Source organism: Eurytemora carolleeae, unplaced genomic scaffold (genome assembly GCF_000591075.1).
Source record: "Eurytemora carolleeae unplaced genomic scaffold, Eaff_2.0 scaffold350, whole genome shotgun sequence".
Taxonomy (NCBI): Eukaryota; Metazoa; Arthropoda; class Copepoda; order Calanoida; family Temoridae; genus Eurytemora; species Eurytemora carolleeae.
The window spans coordinates 1-11035 of NW_019396254.1; the positions used below are offsets into that span (position 1 = coordinate 1).

General features: G+C 31.9%; 1 protein-coding gene across 1 annotated transcript; it reads right to left on the reverse strand.

The window, feature by feature from the left end:
- Window positions 1–46: 46 nt before the first annotated feature.
- Window positions 47–8811, reverse strand: LOC111699442 (uncharacterized). The gene is made up of 9 exons (XM_023470121.1): window positions 8639–8811; window positions 7451–7558; window positions 5047–5278; window positions 4287–4384; window positions 4065–4125; window positions 3917–4004; window positions 2689–2740; window positions 2092–2541; window positions 47–136 (listed from the first exon to the last, which is right to left on the reverse strand). The coding sequence occupies exons 1-8, from the start codon at window positions 8651–8653 to the stop codon at window positions 2305–2307; spliced, it is 891 nt and encodes a 296-aa protein (XP_023325889.1). The 5' UTR covers window positions 8654–8811; the 3' UTR covers window positions 47–136; window positions 2092–2304.
- Window positions 8812–11035: the final 2224 nt, after the last annotated feature.

The window sequence follows — 11035 nt, forward strand, 5'->3', positions numbered from 1 at the left end:
CAGGGTTTCCTTTCTTACCATTCAAAACAGGGTTTCCTTTCTTACCATCCAAAACAGGGTTTCATTAGCAAAGCCCGCGTATTCATCTATTGTTGAGAGAACACTGAATATCAGGCAAACGAGAACAAGCATGAATCTAAAAGAATAAAATAGAAAAAATAGATTTTCAAAAATAGAATTTTTTTAAATTTTATTAATACGATCTAAAGCTTACTACCTTCTCTATAGCTTACTACTCTTTTTACAGCTTACGACCTTTTCTATAACTTAGTATCTTCCTGGTAGATTTCTATTCCCTCTGTAGATTACATATCTCTTATATCTTAGTTTGTATATAAGTTTATCCATTAATCTCTAACTAGTATAGGTACGTATTAATAAGTAATAATATGCTAAAGAGGTTTGTGAAACCTATAAAATTGTGGAATAGGAAGACGACATTTAAGCAATCTAATGTGTATTTGATGTTGTTTTAAAGCAAATAGTTTTATAGATTGAAAATTAACTTGCCTAAGTCAGGGGGGATGATAGTTCTCTACCTGTGTGCACAGTTAGCTGTACTGTACTGCACTTATGACTTTTTACTAATATTGCATGATATATTATAGGATAGGCCGGAATAAACTTATAATAAACAAATATGCAGTACGCTCTCGGTCTAGTTTATGACCTACAAAATTAGTAAAGGATTAGTGTACATCATCCAAAGAGAATAGAATATATAATAGAGGGGAATTTAGTGAATCTCTCGGTATGAATTTTTTCGGTCCCTTTCAGCCTGAAAGGGAGTTCAAAGTGTACAAATCATGTAAATGTTCACAAATTATGTGCAGTAGAGTACATTAATACAGTATGTTCCCTAGACTATCCATTTCAAGTTAGAATTTTTTAAACTGTTAAATAAACTTTACAATGAATTAGGTGAATAAAAAACATCATTTGATTTATAGTTATAACGAAAAATCATCGTTTGTAAAGTGAAATGCATAGAGTCTATGTGAAATGATCATTGGTCAATTATAAACCAGCCTATTTCATAATTAGGTTTTCTTTTAATATTAATTTTAGATTTTCTATAAAATGATATTCCAGGGCCCAAAAGGTTATATGGCATAAATATGTGAAGTATACCTGCAGTATGGAAACAGTACAACAAAATGGCCGTTTTACACTTTTTTCTAGTAAATTCCCCTCTAATATATATTCTATTCTCTATGACATCATCACTCTATACACTATAACCTCGTTGGTCCGAGCACATTGCTTCCCATTCCACAATTTGATAGCTCCCACCGAATACTGATATTATAAGTTATGTTTATTATACAAAGTATTCCTACACATTTTAAATTAATATATATTAAGGTTAAAATATTTCTTATAAAGCCAGGATTAAAAATCACCAGTTCAACCAGGTCTCTTGTGCGACGGTTCAAACAAATTCTACTATTTATTGAATTTAATCTATGATAAGATTACCATGATGTTTTTAATTTATTTTGACACTTTTTATTGCAATGAATATCTTAAGGTGATAAGTTAATGTTGTTAGGATCAAGAGATCTTCCAAACTCTTCACTTTTTTTCAACACACCATTACAAATATTTGCTTTTTTTGTGTACTTTAAATCTTATAATATTACAAAGGCTGATATAGATGTATGTATGTCACCCATTGTGCGTCCTAAATGTGCGTCCGTCACATAAACCCAGGCAGTCTAAGTATTGTACATTAAACGTGCTAGGTCCACTACAGCCTAGGTAAACTGGATCGGCTGGTACAAGTAAATGTATATATAGTATGATTCCACAAGAGACCGACAGTACTACTGGTAAATACTTGTACTGAGGCTGAATTTAAAGAATTAAAAGAAATGGTTGATCCGCCAAAAACCGGTTCCACTTGAGCGCCAGCTCAAATCTTGAAAAACTTAATATAATTTCAAGTAGAACCAACCATGTTTGAGCCGCGTCTCAAATTCTTTAAATTCATTGTGTGAATACTATTAGTGCTACCGAATAAGTGAATTCATTCAACATGAGCTTTTTACAACAAAAAAGTGAAATGTTTATTGTTAACTTATTACTTACACCGACATATGATAAATAAAACACATCCATCCGCCAGGGTGCTCCAGGAATACATAAACCCGTTCCTGGGACCAAACATAATGAATTTGAGCTACATTGCTGAACTATCTATTGCCGGTTCTAATTTGAACTACCGATTTTATAGGTTAAACCTTCAAGAAGGATTTGAATCGGTGATTCAAATTTGAACCGGTGGTAGGCAGTTCAGCGGTCCTACAAATTCATAAAATTCAGTTCCTGAATGGATTTCCCTCGTTTAGCCAGGTTCCTGTGATGCCACATATACTTGGCTTTAAAATCTTGGTCCATGGGAAGAAAGACAGGATAATATGGAGAACCTACACCACCGTCTACATCACCCCCACCCCCAGCACCATCTCCATCTACAGGTTCTAGTGTCACATCTTCACTGCTCTTCTCAACTTCAATGCCCTTCAGACGCATAGATGTCTGACAAGATAACACTATATTTCAAGGAGGGAAAGGTTTTAACTAAATACTGTTCTATATTTTGATAATTTCTAAGAGCTTAAACAGTCAACAAAAGTTGTTAACTGAATATATCATTATCTATTAGATATTAATCTAGTTTCATCCCTTAGATGCCAAACGCAATAAAGGATTTTTTCCAGTCTTCAATTTTGCAGATCTGAAAAAAATTGGATTAGATTAGTTTTTTTATACAATACAGTAGACTTTATAAAACTTTCATTTAATTAGAAGTTTTCACATAATAATATTCGCTTGTTGTAAATATATATATAATATTCCCTTGTTGTAAATATATATATAATATTTCCTTGTTGTAAATATATATATAATATTCCCTTGTTGTAAATATATATATAATATTCCCTTGTTGTAAATATGTATATAATATTCCCTTGTTGTAAATATATATATATAATATTCCCTTGTTGTAAATATGTATATAATATTCCCTTGCTGTAAATATATATATAATATTCCCTTGTTGTAAATATATATATATATAATATTCCCTTGTTGTAGATATATATATAATATTCCCTTGTTGTAAAAATATATATAAATATCACTTAAAGATAATATTTTAAAGTCCATTGAAAATTACAGAAACAACTTAGCTACACAATAGTTCTTCCCTTCTTTTGAATTAGAATAATAATAAACTAAAATTAACAATAAACCACCCTCTTTTTAATCAATAACACAATTTGTTTTGTGTGGCTTTGTATGAAGTATGTTTAGTAAATTATAAAATAAATTACAAGGGGGAGTGTACTAAGGGACAATTATGTCAATTTACCAATCCACACCTTTGTTAATATACCTTCAAGGTTTTTTAAATGAAAAAATACGCATAATACACTTAGAAATAAATCAACAATTAAAAACAAGAAATTTTTTTTTAAAAATAATATTTAAGGTCAATTTAATGATGTTAATGGGGCTGGGCAGTGTTGCTGGGGAACAGAAATAGGAAGAACAATTTGTTTTTGCGACATTCTTTATTGTTAACAATGTTCCACCGTTAATGAATTGCTGGAACCATTCTCGATAAAGAACAAAAGAATCAACGAAACAGAACAGGGATGGAACGATTGGAAAAGAACAAAGGATCCAGATGAAGGCCTTTATTCTAAAACGAGAAACGAACGACTAAAAAAAATAGGAACACTGCCAGCCCTATCTATCAGTCCATAGCTGTACATTTTGATATGCAAATAAGGCCAAGGGTATATTGTTGAAATCTGAGTTGAAGGGCAGGTTTATATTATACTAATAGCCCCCCATCTGTTTATGCCTTTAAAGCAGGTCTGTCCTTATTATGAATAAAGCTGACCCAAAAGAAGTGTTTAATTTAGATCTAGGTTCAGGTACTTGTTCCAGCCTCTCTATAGACCCAATACAGTTCTTCTTCTCATTAGCATCTAAATATTTCAGAAATTAGCAATGATGATTAAATGATTGATTGATTAATTGGTGTTTACCAAGGTTTTGCCAGGTATTGAGTGTATGATTGCCAGGAATATTGACTGAGTTTTCTCTCTCCTGGGACCGATTTTAATGAATTTGAACTGCCTTTCCCCGCTTGGTCAAATTTAAATCACCAATTTGAATCCTCCTGAATCTTTAACTTTGAATCTGTTGTTAAAATCCTGACAGGCAGTAGGTAGTTCAGGGATGTAGCTTAAATACATTAAATTCGGTCCCTGGTTAGTTAAGGAGGTGGCAGGAGACTCAGATTCTTCCTCCTTGATATCATCATCTAGTTCATCCTCATCAAACTCATCACAGTTCTCTATATCATCTAGTTAAAGGGACTGTAAGAGTAATTTCAAATGACTTTTCAAGCAAAAATAGCAATGCCCTATTCACAACGGTACCCTTAACAGTTTTCTCTGACATAGTTTGAATTAGATATCAATGTTCATAAGTTTGAAACTGATTATTTCCAATTGGGGTTTCTCTACAAAAGTGATTTCCATTGCAGGCAACCAGATAGAAATTGTCAGAATTGAAAATTTCAAAATCTAGAAAAACGACAATATCTTACAAATAATTGATCATGGATAAACGTGTCAAGGGTACTGTTGTGCATAACCATTGTTTGCATAGTGAGTCACTTGAATCAACGCTTGCAGTCCCTTTCAGGAAAATAAAAGTTTGTGATGTTATAATTTGTGTACCATCATAAGCATGTTCCGAAACTCATTGGCTAGAACAGAACTTTTCTGATCTTCTATTGGTTCTTGCAAAGATTCTAAATTCATTTAACCTTTAACGTGCACCTAGTGCTTATGAGAGTAGTTGAACCCAATTCAAAACTATAATAAAGGACCAGATTTTTTTAACGGCGAGACATGGTTCCGCCACGTTAACGTAATTCAGCTACTTCTCACTTTTCAATAAATCGATAATTCATAAGGTTCCGACTTCTCTGTCTTCTCAAACATGTAAATACTAACTAACCTGAAGAAACTGAAGAATCATCTAGAAGAAGATGATTTTCTTGTTTAAATATTTTCTGTTCATGATCTGATTTAATCATTCCCCGTCCTTCCAACTCCTCTCCTCTCCATCTTCTTACTTCTTCTTCCTTGTCCCCCCTCCCTCTGATGCCCAGAGTATCCTGACTACCCAGATTATTTCCAGGAAGCAAGAGAGAACTAGGAGAACTAGGCTCAGCTTCACTCTCCGTAACCTGTAAATCAAGAAGTAAAATTGGGAAAACCACTCTCAGTGACTAAACTAAACTAGTGGGGCAGGTCAAATAGGCCCATGATAGGCCGGGTACTTTAAAAAGCCTGGCCGCACTTTCAAAGTTGAAACCGAGCCGGCATAGGATTGGGCCTGGCCAGTACTTGCCACCACCCGTCACTACTAGATCTGGTACAAGGGGTCACTGCTAGATCTGGTACAAGGGGTCGGTCTGGTACAAGGGGTCGGTCTGATTCGATTTCAAATTGACCCCAGTCCATAGTGCAGTAGTATAATTGAAGTAATAAGTTTTGAATAAACTTGGTGTTAAAGAGAGAGTTACCATAATTTCTAGTGACCCTGATGGAAGAAAGGCAATTCCCGATTCACAACAGTACCCTTGCGACCTTTACCTCATCAATAATGTAGATGTCATTTTTTTACCGTTTACCCTGTAATTTTCTAGGAAGAGGAATTTCATAAAAAAAAAATTGATGTAGGATGACTGGAGNATGGCTGGGGGTTATAATATTTGTATTTAGTATGTTGGTGTGATACAAATATCCCTTTTGAATAACACAATTCCACAATTATATCTGATAAATTAACACTCTGAGCCTAGCAGTTCAAAGGTTTACAATTCTCTGCTAATCTAAACTGTTAATTTAAATTCTTACTCATCAAACATCATTTCATGACAAAATATTTTCTAAAATATTTTTAGATTAAAATGGGTGTAGATTTTGAAAAATATATATATATATCCAGCAATAGCAGTGAACTAATTTAACATTTACCACTACTGAAGGACGTAAAAATAAAAATCTTCCTCTGAGAATAATTTTTCTCCAAAAAATTCCAAATTCTATCTTGATAAACATTGTAAGTAAAATGATAAACTTTATATTTCATCACATTTCATATATATTGTAAAGGTAATGTAAACACCACTTTATGTTCATTTAACATATTAAAAATAGAGAATATAATATGCTCAAAAAAACAGAACTTAGTGACACTAACACCCCACCTCTGACCCGTTAGTAAAAGTAAATTCAACCTAAAGTCTGACCGCGTCAACCTTGTTGCACCGGCTAGTCCTATCCATAGAGCTAGGTACAGTGCAAACTGAGACTGGAAAGGTTGACCCGGCTCGGAAATTCAATTGTACTACGGCTGCCCGTTTCCAACTACACTCCCAGAAACTTTAAGATGCGAATCTTTTTCTCGGAGGGTCACTTGAAATTAAGCTTATAGTCCCTTTAACATTCACCTTATAATATTCATAATGTATCATGTTAAAAAATTATCAATCTGTTGTTATTTTATATTAGGGATTATTTTGAAGGCTATGGCATGTCTGCATCACAGACATAATCCTTAGGCAAGGTTAAAGGGAGAGACCGGCCATGTAACATATTTGAACTAAAAGCTAAAAGTGCAGTATTGTAGAGAAAAGCTTTAGGATTAATTTGATTCCAATAAGACATTTTTACGGAGTACAATTATTAAATAAGAACGTAAAGTTGTTTGTAATATTTCACCAGTTGTTTCAGTCAGCAGAAGAAACGTTTATTTTACAATTCTTAAATAACATGGACAAAACATGTAACAAATAATGTTCTATACATGTGTCTTGTCCGGGTTATCAAATGATTGTAAAAACGTTTCTTCTGCTGACTGAAACAATTGGTGAAAAATTAAAAATGACTTTATGATCATTGTTTGGAAATTTTGCACCGTAAAAATGTCTTATTGGAATCAAATGAATCCTAAAGTTTTTATCTACAATATTACACTTAGTATTTTACATAGCCGCTCTCTCCCTTTAAAAGATTTCATATAATCATGCATTGCAGAAATTAAAGAAAATATCATATGGGAACTGACCACTTCAAACTTATGTAAACTAAGAATGATTCTTAAAATTTACATTTCAAAAATTGCAAAAACACTGATTTTTTTTATTTATTATTTTTAGGTATATTTTATTCCTTTGTGTTTACATGAACTAGAAATTTCCTGTTTATGAACTATAAATTACCTGTTTATGAACTATAATTGACCTTTTTATGAACTATAATTTACCTGTTTATGAACTAGAATTTACCTGTTTATGAACTAGAATTTACCTGTTTATGAACTAGAATTTACCTGTTTATGAACTAGAATTTACCTGTTTATGAACTAGAATTGTAAAATCTGATTCCTCCTCTTTCACATTCTTATTCTCTCTCTCAGCAATTATCTCATCTTCTATTCTTATCTTTTCCTCCTCTTCACTCTAAAGTAGAATTATTATTATTTACATTTTTCACTTAGACTCTGTACTATGTGGGAGCTGGAGTTGGTCATTGAAATTTCTTGTTTGTAATATTAAGTTAAATTACTATAACAGTTAGGCCCTCCAAGTTTGTTTATAACTTAATTGTTTATTTTTTTGCTGACTAAATTGAATTTTAAAAATTCTGTTAACAGAGCTTTGCGTGGTATGCAATGAAACACTAATTATTCAGGCTAGGGTGCTAGGGGCTAGGGTGTAAACTTTAAAAGACTGTAGAAAAACTGTAGAAAAACTGTAGAAAATCTGTAGAAAAACTGTAGAAAAACTGTAGAAAAACTGTAAAAAAAACTGTAGAAAAACTGTAGAAAAACTGTAGAAAAACTGAAGAAAAAATGTATAAAAACTGTAGAAAAACTGTAGAAAGACTGTAAAAAAAATGTCAAGTAACCCTCCATTTGACGAGGACCAAGCTCAATATATACCAGTACCCTTTAAACCTGTGTCTCGAGCTAAAACGTTGAACATGTCTTCGTTTTTAATTTCTTATTGCATAGTTCCTCTAAATTAACTTGCCCATTTATGCAGCAGAGACAAAGAACATAATTTTTAGAATTCAACACTCTGATATCTCCCGTCACCTGCATCCCACTTCTTGAACAGAGGGTCACTTAAAAATTACGCCTACAGTCCATTTAAACTTGAAATAACGTGTACAGTCCCTTTAAAATATATGGAAAAAAACTGGCAAAAAACAAGGCCGGTAAAGTGAAATAAAAAATTGCTCTTTAATTTTAAAAAAACAAATTAAGATATTATTTATTTACTAAAAAATGTGGTGAAGAGAGTATTCTAAAACCGAAAAATGTCATGGAAAAAACTTGACGAAAAATGTCAGGTAAAAAAACCTTTGTTAANCTTGACGGAAAATGTCAGGGAAAAAACTTGACGAAAAATGTCAGGGAAAAAACTTGACGAAAAATGTCAGGGAAAAAACTTGACGAAAGGTTGCTTCCAATCATTCTGTGGATTTAAATGCCAGCTATACTGCCTTCATTAAATATGCATTATAAATTGTATTACCTTTATCATGTTCATCGTAAAATAGTTCTCTTTCTACTGGTTTGTTATTTATGTCATATAAAGTCACTAGGCACCATTTCTTGTTTTTTCATCTATTATATGATCTAACTGTCACTGATCTTTTGAAGAAACATATTAGATTATCTCCAAACTTTAACACCAAAATACGCACATACAACTTGAAAACATAGAATTTTCTGCATGCAAATCTTTTTACTAGCAATATACAATTTTTTTAAATGATTCGTTTTTTTTAAATTTTCTGATTAGTCCGTGGAATCGCAATAGTATGCTTTGTCACGATCCAATATGATATGGGACACCCTGTATTAAGAACTGTGTCAATTAAAGGAACTGATTACTCACCAGGGGCGTATTCAGGGGGCAAGGGGGAAGTTCATACACCCCTTCCCTTACTTTATGATTTTTTAACTGATGAACTTTGTACATAGAAATAACCGTTTTGTATTTTTTTTCGTTACAATTAAGTTCTGCTAATTTTTGATACTCCAATAAAAAGTTTTAAAAGTCAAAATTAATGTTTGTCCGTAACACTTTTTCATTTTATAGATTTTAGGTTAAGGCTAAGTTATTTAAACAAAAATGTCTTTTACTTCCTTTTTAAAACAGTTAATTAAAAAAAATATCCTTGAAAAAAACTGTCTTTGGCTTATCAAATCATTTTTTTGTTTCAACACATCTATATATATATTTTGCTTTTCTGTCTGTTTGTTTGTTTGTATCCAGTAAACGTTAAAACGGCTGAACCGATCAGGCCCAAAATAAAAAATCCCCCAATTTTTTTTATAACGATTTATAAAGGTTTTTAGAATTTAAAAAAAATTTATATGAAAAATTTCAATGCTTGAAATTTTATTGTAAAAAAAAATACTTTTTGTAATTAACAATTATCAAATAAAAAGTTGAGTTGAGCTTAGTTTTAACCAGCTTTAACCATATATCAGTGTATTAGAATAAGTGGACACTCCTATTCGTCTGTTATTACCCCCATGTAGACTGCAAGAGCTTAAACCAAAACTTCGGAGACATAAAAAAAAATATGAAATGTTGTTTTTAATATTTTTCAATGGCTTTTTATGCTATTATAGATAAATCTGAGTCATTGTGAAATTAAATAAATAGCATTGAATTATGCGGGAACAGTTTTACAGAGCTTCATATAATATTCAATTAAAAAACTAAATATCTGCAGCATTCCATGTATCAGCAGGTTTTAAAAAATTCTTTCAATGTTTCCAAATTACTGGGTTCAACTGTATATTATATAAAGTAAAGTTGATGGTTCCCCTCCTCCGACTGGAATGGTTTGAATGTATGAATACCGAGGAGTGGTGACGGGGAAACCAAAGGTAAATATCCCAGAGGCTGGATAAAGGTGGTATACGGATACCATCCAGGTACATAGAAAAAAAACATAAACATTAAACAATTCGCTTGGAATCCAAGCTTTACCCGGAGTTTTTCTTTTACAAGCAAATCGGTCCAGAGGTTCAAAGGTTATTATAAGTCATCAAAACATATAGAGAAACAGAGATCACTACTTTACAAATGATTCAAAATTATGACATAGATATATGGTAAGCTACTTAACGGTTCCTAGGGACAAATAAGTAAAATAACATCTTAAAGACAATAGAACTATGTACAGTAATGAGGGGAAGGCAGGCAGATTGTGAGCCACAACATTTTTCCTGCAATGCCATATATCAGCTTTTTGTCTCCCGGCATCCATTCAATGTCAACTACTTTTTGTGATATCAAAAATATCAATTTTTACTACAAAACATCCCTCTTTACGTCCTGGATGTTTTGTGGGTAAATAAGTCTTGTGAACATTTGTTAAAGTAAAATTCTCTAAAGGTATTGAGTTTTTGCCACAAACTCAAATCTTCTGATCCCAATATCTTTGCAACCTAATGGTGCAAATCTTTGATATTTCAAACTTAGATTATTTTATCTATAAGTATTAATAGTTTGAAATATCTAAGGTCTACGACATTGGGTTACAAAGATATAGAGATTAGAAAATCAGAGTTTGTGGCAAGAACTCAACTCCTTTCCCAATAAAGCTGTGCAAACTTAAAATTTAAAACCTAAACATAAAGGATGTTTAAATACTAAAAGTGGTGAATGGAAGAATTTACCTCTTGACCTAAATCTCAAAAAGTTCATTGTGTTATTCAATTTGTTCTTAAAATAATCTCTGATTATCTCATCAAAAAACTTCTTGTATCTATTTAATTAAACAAACATCTTTTACATTTAAACTGTTTAATAAATATTTTGTTAACATTCCAAATCCAACCATCTTATCATATTTCTTAAACTATTTATCTTATTACCTTTTTGTAAAATAAAATAATTGCTTTTAATGTA